Here is a 20,594-nt window from a genome sequence, read left to right on the forward strand (position 1 = left end):
ACCAAAGTAACTACTATACCGCGCCTTGAGTTGTCTGCAGCGGTGGTAGCAGCAAAGATGAGTGTCATGCTCAGAAATGAGCTTGATATAGATGGTCTTCAAGAATATTTTTGGACAGACTCCAAGGTCGTTCTTGGATATATAAACAATGATGCCAAAAGGTTTCAAGTGTTTGTCGAAAACAGAATTCAGAGAATTAAGTCCATCACTGATGCTGAGCAATGGCAGTATGTGAAATCTGAAGATAACCCGGCAGATCACGCTTCAAGGGGCCTGATGGCACATCAGCTTGTCAGTTCAAATTGGCTCACTGGCCCAGAATTTCTATGGAAACAGGACCTACCTGCAGGAAATATCAAGGTGGGAGAAATCCAAGATGATGATCCAGAGCTACGGAAAGTTCAGGTTCTAAACACAAAAGCAAAGGAAGAGAAGTCTTTGCTTGATTGTTTATCAAAGTTTTCTGACTGGAGAAGAGCTGTGAAAGCCATCGCCTGTCTTAAAAGATATCTACAGCAAAGAAAGGGTCTCAAAGCTAAGACTAATGAAACCACAAACATTGAAGAAAGACAGGAAGCGGAGCTTTTCATTATTAAACTGGTCCAAGAGGAAGCATTCAACTCTGAGATCAAAGGTATAAAGCAATGCAAGGAAGTAAGACCTAAGGATAAAACAAACAACTTACACAAGCTAAGTCCATTCTTGGATGAGCATGGTGTGCTCAGGGTAGGAGGACGTTTGACAAGGTCTAGTCTTCACCCACATGTCAAGCATCCTGTCATTTTGCCTAAGACAAGCCATGTATCTTCTTTACTCATCAAGCATTACCACCAAAAGGTGCATCATCAAGGAAGAGGCATAACTGTAAATGAACTAAGATCGAGTGGAATATGGATCATAGGCTGCAGTAGTGCAGTTGCCTCACACATCCACAAATGTATGATGTGCAGAAAGTACAGAAGAAACACACAAGATCCAAAGATGGCAGATTTGCCAGAAGACAGGATGGAAAGTACTCCTCCATTTACATATTGTGGCCTAGATTGCTTTGGACCATTCTACATGAAGGAAGCAAGAAAAGAACTCAAGAAATATGGTCTCCTTTTTACATGTATGTGTTCAAGAGCCGTACATATAGAAATGTTGGATGATCTTACCACAGATGCTTTCATCACACGCTGCGCACATTCATTGCAATCCGTGGGAATGTGAGACAGCTGAGATGTGATCAAGGCACAAACTTTGTAGGTGCGAAAAGAGAGTTCATGAATGCAATGAAAGATCTGAACCATGAACAAATGAAGGGATATGGATGTGAGTTCCTAATGAACACCCCATCATCAAGCCATATGGGAGGTGTATGGGAAAGACAAATAAGGACAAGCAGAAGTGTTCTCACTGCAATCCTGGATGAATCTGCTAAAAGACTTGACACTGCTTCACTTCGCACATTTCTGTATGAGGTGATGGCTGTTATAAACAGCAGACCTCTAACAATTGAACACTTAAATGATCCCACAAGTGTCGAACCTTTGACTCCCAACCACATTCTCATGATGAAGTCTAGCATAGTGTATCCCCCTCCTGGTCAATTTGTGAAGCAGGATCTGTATTTGCGTAAGAGGTGGCGACAGGTGCAGTTTCTGTCAAATGAGTTTTGGGTTAGGTGGAGGAAAGAATATCTCCTTAATCTTCAGCAGAGACAAATCTGGCAAACAGATAAGAGAGATACAAAGGTTGATGACATAGTTATCATTTGTGAGGACAGTTCTCCAAGAAATCAGTGGAAACTGGCAAGAGTGACAGAAGTGTATCCCAGTGCAGATGGAAAGGTTAGAAAAGTGAAACTGTTCGTCAGTGACTCAACCTTAGACAAACAAGGGAAGCGTACTACTAAGTCAGTGTATCTTGATCGGCCTGTGCAAAAGATTGTTGTATTGGTTGAAGCAGAATAAGTGTCATAGTTCACTTGTTACGTTAAATGTTACGTTAAAACGTAAGGTTGTAGCAAAGGTGTAAAGTGTGTATTGAAATCACAATAACTGTGATTTGGTGGGAGTTTAACTGCCATAAATATCATTTATGTTGTCATTTTTGTCTGTAGAATATTTTATTTAACATTGTTTATTTTTATGAATATTTAATTCCTTTATTTAACACATCATACAGGCGGAAGTGGTTTCTGTTCTTTGTTTAGTGACGGACCTTTAATGTGGTACTCCACTTCACGAACTTTTATTTGAGGTAATACTGCAAGAAGAGGAAGTTGCGGAAGATATTTTTTTTAAGACGTTTTTCTTTGCTCATGGTGGACTCATTCCCTCAGGGGTGCAGCCAGCGAGGTAATCTGTTTTTCTTATGTTGCGTTTGTACGTGTTGTTGTATGTGAAACCTGTTTAATTGTGTGTTGTGCTAAACAGTTCGACGGTGGTGATGGCGTTTACGGTGATGTCGTGCCAATAAATCATCTGTGTCAAAAGAACTGTGGTCGTGCTTCTCTGACGGGAGTGATAAGATGAATATACAGTGTGCACGTACGCGCACACGTGTGTATAAACACTTAATACACGCGTGTGCGTGGACGTAGACTTTTTAGTACTTTGGGTTCATAGACTTTTTAGTATTTTGCAGATACGTGTCTGTATATAAACCAGATCCTCCTGTAATAAAGAACTAAAGGCTGACTGTTGTCACGTGACCTGTCTCCGTCTGTGTCCGATGATGGAACCTGCCTGGAACATCTGGTCCACAGAAAGAGCAAAACAGCTCACAGAACTGGTCCAGTTTAGACCCAAAAATGACAAAAATAATGAAAATGTGTGACGCAGTAGAAAATGGACGAACTTTCTATTGGTCATTGACAGTTTCAGTCATTTTCATCAGAATTCATCAAAAATATTTAAACCAACAAACTACACACAGAACCGCAAAGTTTAGAGCTTAAAGGGAGCGACAGGTGAAGATTTAAAGCTCAACGCAGCTGAAGAAGTTCCAAAAAAGAGAAATATCACGTGGTGCTTTACCGCCACCCGGTGGACACGCGTGGAACTGCAGACAATAGTTAAACGCGCTCCGACACATTCTGACCTCTGCTGCTCCTCCTGGACTCCAGGGCTGCAGAAATATGCTGCTTTTACAAGTCTTTAAAATCTGTCAAGCATCATAAATCTTATTTATTTAACCAGGTTGAATAATGGCGGAGAATGGTGTCCGAAAAGCGTCTTTATTTTAAAGTGAACAAGAACAGTTCGGTCCGCGTTCTCAGAGAGGCGGAGAGACCTCGAGAGAGTCCAAAACAAGTCCGCGAGGAAAACTCTCAAAAATAGTCAAGCCACAGAAGTCAGGGTTTGGCGATGAGGACGAAAACCCTCCGCCGCTGGCAGACGGGAGTTCTGTCCTTAAATCTAACGGGAGATTGAAGAGAGACCGCAGGTGCGTGTGTCTGCGGGGCCACTGTGGCTGATGAGCGGCTCCTCCACGCCCCCTGCAGGTAGACACCCGCAACAACGGTCCCAGAAACTGGGAACCCAACAAACCAGTTTTTAAAAGTATTCCTTTCAGACTAAGCAGGAAGACTGAAGACCGACAAGGTGAGTGGAAACGAAGAGCATTATTGAAAAGAATTGACAGTTGTGTTTGGAGATAAAATCAAGATTTGATTCAACTAGACTTCATATTTAGTTTTAGCACAAAACATCGTTATACATTATAAATGAATAGGTCTTATTTAACATTCTTATAGTCTGGCTTTAGTTATAGTTGAATAGTCTTTCTAAGTGAAGTTTAGTTTATTTTTCTGCTCTTTGCTACTGATTCTAAAGAACTTTAAACCCTCCCAGAATGCTTTAATGGTAGTAATATATACGCCATGAAGCTGTTGATTAGGTTTTAAAAGTGAAAGTATTCTGTTCAGACGAAGCAGGAAGAGCGACATTTTGTGACAGGTGAAAAGCTCATAAAGTTATTAGAGCTGTTCAACAGTCCAGGTTACAGCTGGATATTTTGGTATTATTTAAGACAATAAACTTTAAAAATAATTAAATAAATCAACACAGGATCACAGGACACCAACAGGATTTTGGGTTCATGTTGCACGTTTTCTCACAGTGGTTTATTGTTCGATGTTGTGGAACCACTGTGAAAGAAATGCAGGAGTGGGTGTCATTTCTTTCATCTATTTTAAATAGAGCAGTGATCTTTGAGGACTTGGATCATAGAAATAATTGAAGAGGGGAACAAAGGAGGGAAGTTAAAAAGTCCTGACTAGCATGTTTATGTAGCACCAGATAATTTAGTGGCTGAGCTGAAGACAGTCCTTTCACCATGTTGGCCTGTGGAAAACCAGTGTTGTGGGCCCGATGGACCAGCGTCCCCGTCGTTGCCGGACCACCGTTGGCCACCAGTTGGGTTTTGGGATCAAAGTGGGGGCGTTTCCTGTATCCGGTTCTCCTCACGGATCCATGACTACAACATGTTGCTGCAAGTGCAGAGACGTTTGCTCTGGAAAGAACTTTAGAGCACATTCAGTGCTGCAGGATGAGGGGCTGGAAAAGGTGCCAGTTCTTTTCTCACTGCAGGGAACAGTTAAAAAAAGCAGCTTAAACTCTGAAAACATGAAAATTATACAGAGACATCATTGATTTATTGATTCAGTTGTTATCCAGAATGGATTAGAAATGTTCCTGTTTGATAAAAATGCAGTGAATTGGGATTATTGAACTACAACCTCTACAGATTATTTACCTTCATCACAGTCTCATCACTATTTCTGATGTTTCCTCAGGATGGACGAGGACAGAGCAGAGTCCACAGTGCCCAGCTGTGTGTCCCTGAAGAGTGACCGTCCAAAGATAGACCAATAAACTTCAGAAGTTCAGAGGAGATGTAAGAAAACTAAAGCGTGATGATGTGTTTGTGTGGCAGCTGTTAGTCACATTAACAGCAGCAGGTTGTGAGTTTATTATTGGAGATGTTTAACACTTAAACCTCAGACAGTCATATAGTTACAGACTTAATGTGAATATTGTTGATTAGAAACAAGAATCAGGTTTAAACTGAAAGATGAATTCAGACATAAATGCTGGAACAATATTGAGTCTTGATCAGGTTCTTTCATCCTATAAATCAAAGGACTAATAGAGATGTGTTTCATAGTGAGAGGGGGGAGCACATCCTATCAAACTGGGACCAGTCAGCTCCACCAGGAGAGTCCTCTTGTTCACAATCTGGAAGCAGATCTGGAGATGCTGAAATGAAGCCCAAACAAAGTAAAACTGTTCAATATGAGATTTAATTTGTGATGTCATGAATTTGGAGTTGTGTTGATGATTTATTATAGATGGAAATCATTGGTTTACTTATGTTCAGGAAGTGATCTGCAGGAGGTGATAGAAGGTCATAAGATGAGTCTGAAGAGAAGATGTGAACATGTGACTGAAGGAACTAATGAAGCAGGAAGTGGAACCCTGCTGAACAAGATCTACACTGAGCTCTACATCACTGAGGGACAAAGTGAGGAGGTGGACACACAACATGAGGTGAGACAGCTTGAGAGAACCTCCAAGAAGAACATCCAGGACACTCCAATCAAGTGCCAGGACATCTTCAAAGTCTTATCTGAGCAACAGAGACACATCAGAGTGGTTCTGACCAACGGTGTCGCCGGCGTTGGAAAAACCTTCTCAGTGCAGAAGTTCAGTCTGGACTGGGCAGAAGGTTTGGAGAACCAAGACATCAGTCTGGTGCTTCCGCTCTCATGCAGGGAGCTGAACTTGATCAGAGATGAGCAGCACAGTCTTCTCTCACTGCTTCATGTTTTCCATCCAACATTACAGAAGATCAGAGCAGAAGATCTGACTGTCTGGAAACTTCTGTTCATCTTTGATGGCCTGGATGAAAGCAGATTTTCACTGGGTTTCAACAAGCATCAGCTCATCTCTGATGTCACACAAGTATCGTCCGTTGGCGTGCTCCTGGTGAACCTCATCCAGGGGAACCTGCTTCCCTCAGCTCTCATCTGGATCACCTCCAGACCTGCAGCAGCCCATCAGATTCCTCCCTCGTGTGTTGACAGGATCACAGAAGTACGAGGCTTCACTGACTCCCAGAAGGAGGAGTACTTCAGGAGGAGGTTCAGTGATGAAGATCTGTCCAAGAGAATCATCTCACACATCAAGGCCTCCAGGAGCCTCCACATCATGTGTCTGATCCCAGTTTTCTGCTGGATCACTGCTATAGTTCTGGAGGACATGATGACCAGAGACCAGAGAGGAGAGCTGCCCAAAACCCTGACTGACCTCTACTCACACTTCCTGAGGGTTCAGATAAAGAGGAAGAAGCAGAAGTATGGAGGAAAGCAGAGACCAGGGAACTGACTAAGGCTGATAAAGAACTCCTTCTGAAGTTGGGTCGGCTGGCGTTTGAACATCTGGAGAAAGGAAACATCATGTTCTACTCAGAAGACCTGGAGCGATGTGGACTGGACGTCTCCGAGGTGTCGGTGTACTCAGGAGTTTGTACAGAGATCTTCAAGAGAGAGAGTGTGATCTTCCAGAAATCAGTCTACTGCTTTGTTCATCTGAGCATTCAGGAGTTTCTGGCTGCCGTCTACATGTTCCACCGTTACACCAGGAAAGACACAGTGGTTATAAATCAGTTCCTAAAATATTCGAAACCAAACACCTTTTCCAGGATTACATGGTTGTTTACAAATAACAATCCAGTCAAATCTCTTGATGTCTTCCTCAGGAGAGCACTAATGAAATCTCTCAAAAGTGAAAATGGCCACCTGGACTTGTTTGTTCGCTTCCTTCATGGTCTCTCTCTGGAGTCCAATCAGAGGATCTTGGGTGGACTGTTGGATCAGAGGAACAGCCACCCAGAAACCATCCAGAAGGTCCTCAACAACCTGAAGGAGGAGAACAGTGATGAAATCTCCCCAGACAGAAGCATCAACATCTTCCACTGTCTGATGGAGATGAAGGATCAGTCAGTCCATCAGGAGATCCAAGAGTTCCTGAAGTCAGGGAGATATCAGAGAGGAGACTGTCAGAGATCCACTGTTCAGCTCTGGCCTACCTGCTGCAGATGTCAGAGGAGGTTCTGGATGAGCTGGACCTGCAGCAGTACAACACCTCAGAGGAGGGACGACGTCGCCTGATTCCAGCTGTGAGGAACTGCAGGAAGGTCGAGTAAGTAAAGATTTTTGGGGCCGGACATCGGCGTTTAAATCAAGCGAGTGGATCATGTCAGGTAGCAATACCCCCTCCAGTGGTCATTCCTTCAATTCTTTATCTCCATTGCAGCGTCCATAAATTAAAAACAACAACAATTCATCCAGAAATGTTCAACACTGGCTGGATATAAGTTCAAAGGTCAATCCAGACAAACCAACATAAGGCAGGAATAATAGGAGCCACAAGTTAACTGACTATCATGAAATTACTGTCATGTCATTAAATAACTTTTGTTTGTTTGTATACATCGTATTCAAACGACAGAAAAACACATTTTAACTAATGACACGTGACTATTTTGCTTCATTTGTTCAACGTAAAAACAGCCGGCCTCGTTGGTTTAAATGGGTGTTTTAGGTCTTTGTGGCGGTTCCGTTTGGAGCCTTTATGTGACCCACAAAGTTGTTTGAGCCTTTCCACACCCGTTAGGTGGCAACTTCATCACTAGCAACAAAAGGTGCAGTGAAAATGATTTGAAGGGAAACAGGCAGATAGAACAGAAGCTGAGGGCAATCGATGCAACCAGAGACTCTGATGTCATCGATCGGATCGCTGAATTAAGACTTGACGCACCATCGTACAAATTGGATGAAATGCAAAATATCCAAAGAGCCGATAGACAGATAAAAAGATGCACGTTTCTTTAAACCATTTGCTATAATCATTTTAAATATTGAGTAATTATGAGCTGTTCTAAAATAAGACAAATGTTGAGAATAATTCAGTTGCATTTCAGATCTGATGGTCGTTCAAACTGTTGCTCTACGGTGTTGAATTTAGCTTTTCCAGGAAATGAGCTACATTTGTGTTGAGGTAGATTCTCAGATGAGTTGATGAGAAATCCCAAAGTTTGACTCACTATTTTTGTTTCATGCACAACAGACTGTCTGGTAGTTTTCTTTCAACGAGTCATTGGGAAGTTGTGGCCTCAGCAATGACGTCAAACCCTTCTCATCTACGGGAGCTGAGCTTAAGCTGGAACCAAAGCCTGACAGATGCCGGAGTAAAGTTACTGTCTTCTGCAATGATGCATCCAAACTGCAGACTGGAGACGCTCAGGTCAGGAGGCCTCTGTTGGTCTTTTCTAAGTTTCTTTACATTTTCTGCTTTTCTCTTCATTTTCATATTTAGAAATGTGTTTTTATTTGCCCCATTTATTCCTTTTCCAGGCTGGGGTGCTGCAGTTTATCAGAGATCAGCTGTGACTCTCTGGCCTCGGCGCTGAGGTCCAATCCCTCCCATCTCAGAGAACTGGACCTGAGTGACAACAAGCTGCAGGATCCAGGAGTGAAGCTGCTCTGTGGTTTTCTCCAGGATCCTCTCTGTCAGCTGGAGACTCTCAGGTCAGCTTCCTTTTATCTTCGACATAACAACTAAACAATGAAAGGCTTCAAGATAAACCCATTGACTTTTGGAGAAGAGAAGTGTAGTATGAATTTAAATGAGCCATTGAAAGTCAATTTTATAGATACTTTTTAACTATGTTGTTGCTGTAATATCCCAGTTTATCAGTGGGGGGCAGAGCTCTCCTGACTCCAAGGGCCCGGATTAAATAATGAAATAAAATGAAATTATGATTTTGAGCAAGTGTAATATGACTTTTCCTCCAAGAAGAGATCATTTCTTTCCATGATTCCTTATCCAGACTGAGTGACTGCAGTTTATCAGAGATCAGCTGTGACTCTCTGGCCTCGGCGCTGAGGTCCAATCCCTCCCATCTGAGAGTTCTGGAGCTGAATTACAACCATCTGGAGGATTCAGGAGTGAAGCAGCTCTGTGGTTTTCTCCAGGATCCTCTCTGTAAGCTGGAGACTCTCAGGTCAGTCAGAGATGATCCAGTACTTTCCCAGGTGTAACTAGTTAGACAATAAATGTTTACATGTTTGATCTTTGTTATAAACATAGTGTTACAGTTCTCAGAAAAAAGACCACACAGGACAGATTTGCAGTATTAAATTGGTTGTGGAAATCTGTCCCATGTGAGGATGGTCATCAATGACTAGAAAGGAAGTATCAGTTGTAGATTTGTCTTGTTTTATTTTAGGCTGGCCACAAAACCGCCCAAACATTCAGACCAATCAAAAATGGTTCTTCCTGTCTTTTAAAGATCAGAAGGAAAACTAGAAACCCCAAAAAGAAAGCTGCTGCAGTGTGCCATGCCCCTTCTCTACTGAGAAAAGCCATCCCAAAAAAGAGAAAAGCCCAAGTGTGAAGTGAGCACCCTGTTAAACCTTGGTACCGAAAGCCTGCAGTCATTCTCATCTTAGGTGGCTTCATTCCAGCCAGAAGCCCAAACCTGCCTCCCTCTTAAAGGAGCAGCAGGTCAGTCCAACCACAGAAACCTTCATGAAGATCTGAAGCTTTCAGCATCCACAATTGTTGCACCTCACTTCCATTGGAGTCCAAATCAGAAGTCAACAAGTTGATTCTACACCGATTCTACACAATGCAACCATTTTAAAAATGTTTCCATCCATAAGTTTTCACACATTTTTAGATAAATCTGTTTGTTCATCGCCTCCTTCTGTTGTAATGGTCATTAAAGAAAATGACCTTATTTGAGTTTTTCTCCTCACAAATATGACTTTCTATGAGCGATGCAATAAATGCAGCTTGCAATCTAAGACAATATGGAAGTATGTGTCTATAATAGTAGTGGAAGTAGTTCATAAAATAATACATTTGCTCTTCTCATCGAATCTTTCTATGTTATTAAAGAAAAACCTGCTCTTAGTCAACAACATCTAAGACATCAACCAAAAATCCTAATTTTCTACAATCTAATATAAACCAGTAGAGAAGACTCTTTCTGCAGAGACACTGGTGGCAGGAATGCAGAAGTATCACCTGCTCAACTTGGAAGGTGGAGCAGAAACCACCAGCTGAGAAGGTGCTCAGCGAGAGGAAGTGGTGGAGAACCATGAAACTTGCTAAGCTCCACCTCAGCTCCAGAGACGGGCTGAGCTGGAGCTGTGGCACCAGGTATCGCCCAGAAGAGCCTCCAACAAACGAGCTCTTCTCTTGGGAGGAGAGGGCTTTGAATCTCAGCTCAGTGTGCTTGTCTCTAGTAGGTGGCAGCTGCACCTTTTCCTGAGGTCCTTGTTGATGCCCTGAGGGGAATTGATGCTCCTGCAATGTTTTCTGGCAGCATTGAGCTTGCAGTGGGGCAATCAAACACACTGTGGGGGGGCTCTCTTTCCTTCTCTCATCTGGAGAACAAGTGACACCAGCTGCCAATCATTGTTGGAGAAATGTGCAGTCAGGGGAACTATGCGTCCAGACTATAGCCACCCTTCCAGCATCCATCAGTGTCTAAAACCTTTGATTTGGTTTCACCAGAGAGTGTAGGGATTGCAGGGTCGCTGCAGCATCGCCCACAAGCTATCAGGAGTGGGTCGCTTTGTCCCAACTCCTGACAAGAGTTGAGTGCTATTGAGAAATGTGGTCTCACAAACTTGGAAGGTATTTTGACCTACACACACTTTACATACGCTGTAGATCTTGTCCAACCGCCCTGAAAGAACCCAAAATAGGAACATAGGGCAGATAAGCCGGTGCAGGACCAGAGGTTTGTTGCTTGTAAGCTGTGTTTTGCTCTGGTACATGTTGATTTTTATTTGTCTTCTCTCAAAATAATTGTTATTTTAGACTATGGGGCTGCAGGTTATCAGAGACCAGCTGTGATTCTGTGGCCTCAGCTCTGAAGTCCAACCGCTCCCATCTGAGGGTTCTGGACCTGAGCTCCAACACGTTGAAGGATTCAGGAGTGAAGCGGCTCTGTTCTGGACTGGAGAGTCCAAACTGTAAACTGGAGAGGCTCAGGTCAGTCTTCATTTTTCTACCTATATACCAGCTGCTAAGATGGTGAAGTGAGGCTGTTCTCAACACTGCTGTGATGCACCACATTAAAAAAATTCCTTGTAATATCGTGAATTCAGGTCTGACCCAACTAAGAACTAACGTAGGTTTAGTACTGACGCAGATAACATGCAGACCTGCACCGTATAACCTCATCCTGCATTTTTCAGATTGAATGGCTGCAGTTTATCAGAGATCAGCTGTGACTCTCTGGCCTCGGCGCTGAGGTCCAATCCCTCCCATCTCAGAGAACTGGACCTGGGTCAGAACCAGCTGCAGGATTCAGGAGTGAAGCTGCTCTGTGGTTTTCTCCACTTTCCAAACTGCCGACTGGAAACTCTGAGGTAAACACCATTCTCAAAAATGTCCATTATTCCATCCGAGGGTCCTCACACTTTCTGAGTGTGTGTGTTGTGCCCAGTTCCTTCAGGAGGGAGGGCCACACGGGGACCACTTATTCATGATAAATTGATTTAAGGACAATGAAAAAGCCGACAGATGGTAACAAAATTAGACAAAACTAGGTGAGGGTGCCTGGTAGACACCAGCCAACGAGGAGGGAGATGGTGAGGGAGACAGGAAGTCATCTAAGACAGGTTGTGCCTTTAAAGATGAGCCACAGGTGAGATGGATCTCCATGATGAGATGGGAGGGAAAGAGGTGGAGAACCTGGGAAGAGTGAGGGCCAGAACAATATATATTCTCCTTTGGAACAGTGCAAACCTGAGAGGTTGGAATTGTGGTAATTACATATTGCTATCATTTTTTAACCTGTAACTCAATTAAATATTTACAGATCATGCCTTTGATTAACCTTTCAGATTAATACTGGTTTCACTTATAACCTTATAAAAGTTTCCCTTCTTTATTTAGATTAAGGGACTGCAGTTTATCAGAGACCTGCTGTGATTCTGTGGCCTCAGCTCTGAAGTCCAACCTCTCTCATCTGAGGGTTCTGGACCTGAGCATCAACACGTTGCAGGATTCAGGAGTGAAGCTGCTCTGTTCTGGACTGGAGAGTCCAAACTGTAAACTGGAGAGGCTCAGGTCAGTCTTCATTTTTCTACCTATATACCAGCTGCTAAGATGGTGAAGTGAGGCTGTTCTCAACACTGCTGTGATGCACCACATTAAAAAAATTCCTTGTAATATCGTGAATTCAGGTCTGACCCAACTAAGAACTAACGTAGGTTTAGTACTGATGCAGATAACATGCAGACCTGCACCGTATAACCTCATCCTGCATTTTTCAGATTGATTAAGTGCAGCTTATCAGAGATAAGCTGTGGCTCTCTGGCCTCGGCGTTGAGGTCCAATCCCTCCCATCTCAGAGAACTGGACCTGAGTCAGAACCAGCTGCAGGATTCAGGAGTGAAGCTGCTCTGTGGTTTTCTCCACTTTCCAAACTGCCGACTGGAAACTCTGAGGTAAACACCATTCTCAAAAATGTCCATTATTCCATCCGAGGGTCCTCACACTTTCTGAGTGCGTGTGTTGTGCCCAGTTCCTTCAGGAGGGAGGGCCACACGGGGACCACTTATTCATGATAAATTGATTTAAGGACAATGAAAAAGCCGACAGATGGTAACCAAAATTAGACAAAACTAGGTGAGGGTGCCTGGTAGACACCAGCCAACGAGGAGGGAGATGGTGAGGGAGACAGGAAGTCATCTAAGACAGGTTGTGCCTTTAAAGATCAGCCACAGGTGAGATGGATCTCCATGATGAGATGGGAGGGAAAGAGGTGGGAGAACCTGGGAAGAGTGAGGGCCAGAACAATATATATTCTCCTTGGAACAGTGCAAACCTGAGAGGTTGGAATTGTGGTAATTACATATTACTATCATTTTTTAACCTGGAACTCAATTAAATATTTACAGATCATGCCTTTGATTAACCTTTCAGATTAATACTGGTTTCACTTATAACCTTTTAAAAGTTTCCCTTCTTTATTTAGATTAAGTGGCTGCAGGTTATCAGAGATCAGCTGTGACTCTCTGGCCTCGGCGCTGAGGTCCAATCCCTCCCATCTCAGAGAACTGGACCTGAGTCAGAACCAGCTGCAGGATTCAGGAGTGAAGCTTCTGTCTGATCTCGTAGAGAATCCACACTATGGGCTGGAGACATTGAGTCAGTAGTTGGTTGAAGCCAGTCAACTCCCGCTCATCTGCTGCATCACTCACTGACCACTGGTGAAGAGCATCTGTGGAAACATCTGCCGTCTACTCCCTCCATAGATGAAAAATTCAGTTTTTAAAAAGCGCTGGTGGACTTTCAGGAGATCAGTCGATGGTCGACAAAGCAGAAGCAGCTTCGCCTGAAGTTAAATTAGTTCCTGGTATCACACAATGCATCTTTATAAAGTTCTAAATGGCTCCTCGGCCACTCTTAGAAGCATGGAAACATTCTCTTAATTGTCTCTTCAAATGTCTGTATTATACGTTACTATTTTACATCATGCCTTCAGAATCTTTAGGGTTTAGTATTTACTGTCTCTGTGACATGGAGCATTGGAATATTTCAGCTGCAGCCAGCAAAAACCCATCAGAATGACGGCTATCGGTGGGAACCGCAGGTCATTTGACTTTAGTCATCTGTTCAATGTTATAGGATTTATTGCAATCTAATAAAAACTATGAATAAATGTGGGAAATAGGAAATAAAAAGAAGCAAAATGACCAAATAAATCTCCCATGAATACAGTAAATTTAAAGATGTCAAGAATGGAATATCAGCTTAAATGGAATCAAACATAAAGTGAAAAGGCCTCCTTTAAGTTTACTGCAAAAATAAACACTAAATCAAGAGCGACACGCGCCAAAAACGTCTCATTCTCTCTTCTGTCTCCACTCATTCTTTTATATTTTCTTAAGATAATGGGGACGGGGTCGTGTGATAACAAAACAAGCTAATTGGGGACTATATTTTTGTTGCAAGAACTTTGGCTCTTCAGAAGTTTCTATGTTGGCTTCCACAGATTGTGCATCCACTAGAAACTCAGTGTTTTTGAGGAACTTCCAGGAGTGGTTGGAGTGGAGGCCAATGACACTACAGCTACATATAGCTACATATAGATCACCGTTATCCTCAACCCAAAAGACCACCAGTTGGCGCAGCAATACTAAAGATAGGAGGTTGTGGTCGTTGTGCAGACGCGGAGTGATATCATGCACAAACGTGCCCTATGTTCTATATACCGTATGTTCGCGACCATAGGGCGCACCGTATTAAAAGGTGCAGCCTCAGTTACGGGTGCTATTTCTGTATTTAACACATACATCAGGCGCTCCGGATTATAGGGCGCGGGCATGGTAAAACATACCGCTACCATAGCTTAAAACATGCATGCTAGCGTGTATTTAGCACTTTTGCGAAAGCCGGCAAGTCGAACAACCGACAACAATGTTTCCAAAACTAAATTTTCGTATTTTGTTATTAAACCCCGGAGGGCTGAAGCAGGACCGCTGTTAAAAATGTATCAGTCCGCGCTTCCAGTTCTGGTGCAACGTCCAGTTCTAAATGTATGAATCCGCGTATTGACGTTTCAACGTCCCATCAGTAAAGGGAGAGATTTGGATATAGTCCCCCTGAGGTGGTGTTTTTAGAGCAGTTCTTAACAACATTCTCTTTGCCTGATAAGAGGTCCAAACATTATTTCACTTCCCTATAAAATACTCTAAAATTTGCCATTCAAGATTTGTTGTTATTAAGATAAAGAAATGCAACATTTCCCCCAGAGAAACAATGGCGATGGAAAAAGCCCTGGCTGTGTGTGTGCATCACAGCAGGTGTGGGTTCTCCTCTCTGGAGTCATGCGGGTCTCCTTTGAAGGGCAGATGAGGAGGTTGGTTACAGATTCCCCTCAGAAAGATGATTACGGTGCCAAAGGTCATCACCGGGGTGACCAGGAAGAGGCAGAGTCGGTCTACTGTACGAGCGATGCCGCTCCAGTTATCCTTCTCCTGTCAGGACCAGACATTTACGCCACTTTTGTTCTTTTAAATCAGACTTTGGGTTGAGGACTCTGTTTGAACCATCTGACCTGATTGCAGCGCGGTGTCTTCCCCTCTGGACTGCATGAACTCTTTTATTTCACTCAAAAGGGACAAAAAAGGAAGCAAAATCCGTCCCCTGCTGAGCCATCGGATTTCTGTGTGTAGCAGCAGGTCACCATATTCAGTTGGCATCTCCTCCAACAGAACCTTGAATGTTCTGAGCTGTTTCTGATCTTCACCACAGGAGTCATCACGTGCTCAAAGCCCATCACTCTGGCACATGAGGCCTACAGACAGCAGGAGCCCCGTCTGTAGTGGGCCACTCATAGCGGGAGCCCCGTCTGTAGTGGGCCGCTCATAGCGGGAGCCCCATCTGTAGTGGGCCGCTCACAGCGGGAGCCCCGTCTGTAGTCGGCCGCTCACAGCGGGAGCCCCGTCTGTAGCAGGAGCCCCGTCTGTAGTGGGCCGCTCATAGCGGGAGCCCCGTCTGTAGTGGGCCGCTCATAGCGGGAGCCCCGTCTGTTGTGGGCCGCTCATAGCGGGAGCCCCGTCTGTTGTGGGCCGCTCATAGCGGGAGCCCCGTCTGTAGTCGGCCGCTCAGGTTTCAAATCTCTTCTCAATAATCATCATCTGAACTGGAATCTGAAAATTCAAAGTTTCATATTTGTAAATGAGATTCGGTTGAAGGTTTTGCTGAAGACTGTGGACTTCAAACCTTGGTCTTTTCATCCACCATGAATAAGTCCTCCTTGGTCAGATCTGGATCAAACGGAGTTTCCCATTTTCCTGTCAAGTCATGGAATCACAGTTTAACGACATAAAAGAGCGACAGTGACAGCAGTCTGTCAGAACTCCCACCCTATGTTAGACGGAGCAAGGTGACAGTGGAGCACAGGCAGCACACCTCCGCAGGAACCCAGCATGCATGCTTGGATGCAGAGCTTAAAGGAGACAGCAGAAGCAGATGTGATGAGGAAACCCTTGAATCACATCCCCATGTGGTGCTGGACAGACTGAGCACAGGCGGAGAGGAAAACACTCTCGATGGGTCAAACAGCTTCTACAGCATCCGTCCCATTGATGCTGATGACCTTGAGCAGGAGCAGAACCAGTGGGCAACAGATGAGCCTGGTCCATCCACTGTGCTGTAAACCAGGTTATTAAAACCTCCTCCTGAACCAGAGCCTGGTTTATTACCACCACCTCCTCCTGGACTAGAGCCTGGTTTATTACCAACACCTCCTCCTGGACCAGAGCCTGGTTTATTACCACCACCTTCCTGGACTAGAGCCTGGTTTATTACCAACACCTCCTCCTGGACCAGAGCCTGGTTTATTACCGCCACCTCCTCCTGGACTAGAGCCTAGTTTATTACCACCACCTCCTCCTGCACTAGAGCCTGGTTTATTCCCACCACCTCCTCCTGAACCAGAGCCTGGTTTATTACCACCACCTCCTCCTGGACTAGAGCCTGGTTTATTACCAACACTGCCTCCAGTACCACTCTGAGACATGTCATCTCCAGAAGTACTCGGATGACACAGTCATAGTCGGGTGTGTGGAGAATGGACAGGAGGATGCATACAGGGACCTTGTGGAGAGTTTTGTCAGGTGGAGCAGGGAGAACCTTCTGCAGCTCAACGTGACCAAGACGAAGGAGATGGTGGTGGATTTTAGAAAAAGCAAGTCCCCACCCTCCCCAGTCTGCATCAGTGGGAGGAGGATGTGGAAATAGTCCCATCTTACAGGTTCCTGGGTGTCCAGCTGGACAATAAACTGGAGTGGTCCACAAACACCGATGCTGTCTACAAGAAGGCCATGAGCAGACTCTATTTCCTCAGGAGACTCAGGTCCTTCAGTGTTTGCAGCAGGATGCTCCACATGTTCTATCAGTCTGTCATGGCTAGCACCATCTTCTTCGCTGTAGTGTGCTGGGGAGCAGGCATTAAAGCAAAGGATGCCAACAGACTCAACAAACTCATCAAAAAGGCAGGTCTGTTGTTGGCTGTAGACTTGATAACTTGGACGAGGTGGTGAGGGACAGGATGGTGTTGAAACTGCGGACAATCATGGACAGTCCCTCCCACCCCCTCCATAACACAGTGGACAAACTGAGGAGCAGCTTCAGCAACAGACTCCTGCAGCCTCGCTGCTCCAAGGAACGGTACAGGAAGTCATTCCTGCCGTCCACCATCAGACTATATAACTCATTCAAACCAACTCAACAATAATTGTGTAATGTTTATGTTGTAATTTTATTTCTAATTTATTCTATATTTATGTATATATGCTTATAATGCTTATAATATGTATATATATATATGTATATATTATATATATGCTTATAATATATGCTGTATATATGCTTATAACATTCTAATCTATCTGTATTTATTTTTTCTGTCTCTCTACTCTGCATACGCTGCTACTATAATTCAATTTCCCCACGGGGATGAATAAAGTCCATCTTAATCTTAATCTTAATCTTAATCCTGGACCAGAGCCTGGTTTATTACCACCACCTCCTCCTGAACCAGAGCCTGGTTTATTACCACCACCTCCTCCTGGACTAGAGCCTGGTTTATTACCAACACCTCCTCCTGAACCAGAGTCTGGTTTATTACCACCACCTCCTCCTGAACCAGAGTCTGGTTTATTACCAACACCTCCTCCTGAACCAGAGTCTGGTTTATTACCACCACCTCCTCCTGGACTAGAGCCTGGTTTATTACCAACACCGCCTCCTGGACCAGAGCCTGGTTTATTACCAACACCTCCTCCTGAACCAGAGCCTGGTTTATTACCAACACCTCCTCCTGAACCAAAGTCTGGTTTATCACCAACACCTCCCACTACACAGACGGGGCTCCCGCTATGAGCGGCAGACTACAGACGGGGCTCCCGCTGTGAGCGGCCGACTACGGACGGGGCTCCCGCTGTGAGCGGCCGACTACGGACGGGGCTCCCGCTGTGAGCGGCCGACTACAGACCAAGACCCAGTGCTGCTTTATAGGACGCAGAGAGGAAGCCGTCACCTCTTCCTGAGATCGAGGAGGCCAACTTCCCTTCTCTTTCTGCTGTGAATGTTTCCGTAGCAACTGTACCTGCAACTGAGAACAAGGTACATTTATTAATAATGTCAGAAACACTCACTGTCAGATGCAACCTTGTTTTATTTGAATCGTCCTGAACTGCGTGAACAGAGTCTTCTCAAAGCCAGCAAGCCGGGTTATTCAGGGTCCGTGAGGTCACAGAATTGTCAGCCAATATTAATCTGGTTTTACCAGAGCTGTTGCAACGATGCTCATGTTGGAAACTAAATCCTTGTGCTCTGACTTTTCAGGTGGGCCCCAAACTGACATATGCACAGGTCTGTCGGATGCCACCCAGTAAGCGTGCCCCATCCCAGACCTTCGCCCACCCTACCCAGACCTTAGCCCACCCTACCCAGACCTTCGCCCACCCTACCCAGACCTTCGCCCACCCTACCCAGACCTTAGCCCACCCTACCCAGACCTTAGCCCACCCTACCCAGACCTTCGCCCACCCTACCCAGACCTTAGCCCACCCTACTCGGACCTTAGCCCACCCTACCCAGACCTTCGCCCACCCTACCCAGACCTTAGCCCACCCTACTCGGACCTTAGCCCACCCTACTCAGACCTTAGCCCACCCTACCCAGACCTTAGCCCACCCTACCCAGAACAAGAGCCCCAACCAGCTGGGACTCGCCATCCAAATAAGTTGAGATATTAATGGCTGTGAACAGAGCGCTATGGATATTTTTGCAGCTCTTTTTTTCCCCTTAGTTTGTTTTTTTTAATCCAGGTTCTGTTCCCATGTTTGATTGTTCCAGTGTTTTTCTTTTAACACACCTGCATAATTGATGCTCATAATTCTGATTTCTTCTATTAAAAAGCACTGAGCAATATGTCTGTTTGCATCTTTTTTATCTCATGTTGGTACTGAGTTTGTTCGGCTTTTATTTGAGTTAATCAGGAGTGTTTTGGATGTAGAAACTTCTGTTTGAGTAAAAAGGATTTGTTGATGTACCTCATTCACATTCTGTCCAGTGTGAAATCACAGAATCTGAAAACACTGACTTTGATGAGTGTTTAAAACCATTACAAGTGTTTAAACACCATTTAAACATGAATGTGTGAAGAATATCCAGGTACAGGTGAGTTACTGATGGATGTAAATATGACTGAACACCACTAAAGTGTATGCTGCACTTTGTTGTTCTCTTTTTTTGTCATAACGTCTTCCACCCAGCAGGGGGCAGAATATCCATCAGGTTTATTGCTCTTTTTCGTCGCCACGCGCTTGTTTACAATGAGGATGATTTCATTCCTGAGGGCCGTAATGAATAAGATGAATAATACTAATGAAATAATGTGTGTTAGCTGGAGAGTTGATGCACACTATCAATCAATCTTTATTTATATAGCATCTTTTACAATCAAAATTGTTTCAAGGTGCTTTCCAGAATCCCAGGGCCTAACCTCAGACAAGCAACAGTGGCAGGAAAACTCCACTTTAACAGGAAAAACCTTGAGCAGGAAGACTCAGAGTGACATGTAGGGAGACGAGACGAGACGAGAACCCAGTGGGGGGGGTGACTGAGGCCTGTCAGGTGATCATGTTTCTGGACCCCGGCAGCCTCGGCCTCTAGCAGCATAGCTAAGATGTTAACCTGATGATTAGACGACCCCCTATGTATGATAATTTGTCTGTCGATGATAGTAACTGGAACTACAGAATTAGTAACAATAAATTAATGACAATAATTGTCATTAATGACAATTAGTAACAATAAGCTTTTTCAAAGAGGTAGGTTTTAAGTCTGATCTTAAAAGTAGCGATGGAGTCAGCCTCCCGTACCTGGACAGGGAGCTGGTTCCACAGCTTGATCATCATACAGGTTGTGCAGCTGTTTGCTGGATCTCCCTTTTTCAAAAAATATCAAAAAAAAAAATTACAGGTGAACTAGGTGACAGTATTGTGCTCAGAAAGGACCATAATTAGCAGTAATGCCAGTTTTTACTTTGTTGGTCTTTGTTATTGGTTTGCTCCAGGGTTCTTTTGAACATTTCCTGTTCCACTTTTCTGTGGACTGTTTTAAGGTCGTTAAGAGTTAGGAAAGAGGAATAAAGAAGTATAGACAGCCAAGATAGTTTCGTACTGTAACAGTGGGGCTGTGGGACACTGTGGATTTTGGCTCGTAGTGATACCTTTGGTACTATCTTCTGACGTGGTGTGCGACTGGTTCTAGGACGGCTGTTGTCACAGTCTTGCGACCAAAGATTTTCTAACGATGTCAGAAATTTAGTGTGACCATCTCATAGTGTGACAGCTGCCATGACCTTCAACGCATCAGCAGGTAGCAGGAGCGTTAAATGCTAAACGCTGGCTGAACAAATAAGGACCTCCAACGCCCTTGAGAAAATCCCGAGTTGGCCCCCGTCTGAGACTGTATTCTCCTTCTCTTCTTCTTCAGACTTTT

At 44.3% G+C, this 20,594-nt stretch overlaps 4 protein-coding genes, 1 long non-coding RNA gene and 1 pseudogene across 29 annotated transcripts in view; 4 read left to right on the forward strand and 2 right to left on the reverse strand.

Annotated features, from left to right (window-relative positions):
* Positions 1-20,594, forward strand: part of LOC130523562 (NACHT, LRR and PYD domains-containing protein 12-like) — a 669,815-nt gene that overhangs the window by 364,523 nt on the left and 284,698 nt on the right. For all 25 annotated transcript variants that reach the window (XM_057028881.1, XM_057028880.1, XM_057028882.1 and 22 more), the window contains 7 exons: positions 8,405-8,578; positions 8,881-9,054; positions 10,884-11,057; positions 11,264-11,437; positions 11,967-12,140; positions 12,347-12,520; positions 13,051-13,107. In XM_057028881.1, coding sequence (XP_056884861.1) covers positions 8,405-8,578; positions 8,881-9,054; positions 10,884-11,057; positions 11,264-11,437; positions 11,967-12,140; positions 12,347-12,520; positions 13,051-13,107 — 1,101 coding nt within the window. The remainder of the gene's footprint in view (positions 1-8,404; positions 8,579-8,880; positions 9,055-10,883; positions 11,058-11,263; positions 11,438-11,966; positions 12,141-12,346; positions 12,521-13,050; positions 13,108-20,594) is intronic.
* The window catches only part of LOC130523563 (NACHT, LRR and PYD domains-containing protein 12-like), a 401,914-nt pseudogene that overhangs the window by 33,385 nt on the left and 347,935 nt on the right, over positions 1-20,594 (reverse strand).
* The window catches only part of LOC130523574 (protein NLRC3-like), a 109,914-nt gene that overhangs the window by 25,519 nt on the left and 63,801 nt on the right, over positions 1-20,594 (reverse strand). The gene's annotated exons all lie outside the window — the stretch shown is intronic.
* On the forward strand, positions 13-2,689 carry LOC130523579 (uncharacterized). Its single transcript, XM_057028936.1, has 2 exons — positions 13-2,342; positions 2,421-2,689. Exon 1 carries the CDS (start codon positions 58-60, stop codon positions 1,210-1,212), a length of 1,155 nt encoding a protein of 384 aa, XP_056884916.1. The 5' UTR covers positions 13-57; the 3' UTR covers positions 1,213-2,342; positions 2,421-2,689.
* Positions 5,156-7,043, forward strand: LOC130523583 (NLR family CARD domain-containing protein 3-like). Its single transcript, XM_057028943.1, has 2 exons — positions 5,156-5,267; positions 5,368-7,043. Exons 1-2 carry the CDS (start codon positions 5,252-5,254, stop codon positions 6,372-6,374), a joined length of 1,023 nt encoding a protein of 340 aa, XP_056884923.1. The 5' UTR covers positions 5,156-5,251; the 3' UTR covers positions 6,375-7,043.
* LOC130523638 (uncharacterized) lies at positions 18,072-19,019 on the forward strand. Its single transcript, XR_008949958.1, has 2 exons — positions 18,072-18,209; positions 18,432-19,019. It is a non-coding gene; the product is annotated as an uncharacterized LOC130523638 (long non-coding RNA).

This window comes from Takifugu flavidus, chromosome 4, assembly GCF_003711565.1.
Source record: "Takifugu flavidus isolate HTHZ2018 chromosome 4, ASM371156v2, whole genome shotgun sequence".
NCBI classification, from domain to species: domain Eukaryota; kingdom Metazoa; phylum Chordata; class Actinopteri; order Tetraodontiformes; family Tetraodontidae; genus Takifugu; species Takifugu flavidus.

Bases quoted from the DNA above. Each gene is read 5' to 3' on its own strand.
- LOC130523579 (XM_057028936.1), top strand. From the start codon at position 58: ATGAGTGTCATGCTCAGAAATGAGCTTGATATAGATGGTCTTCAAGAA.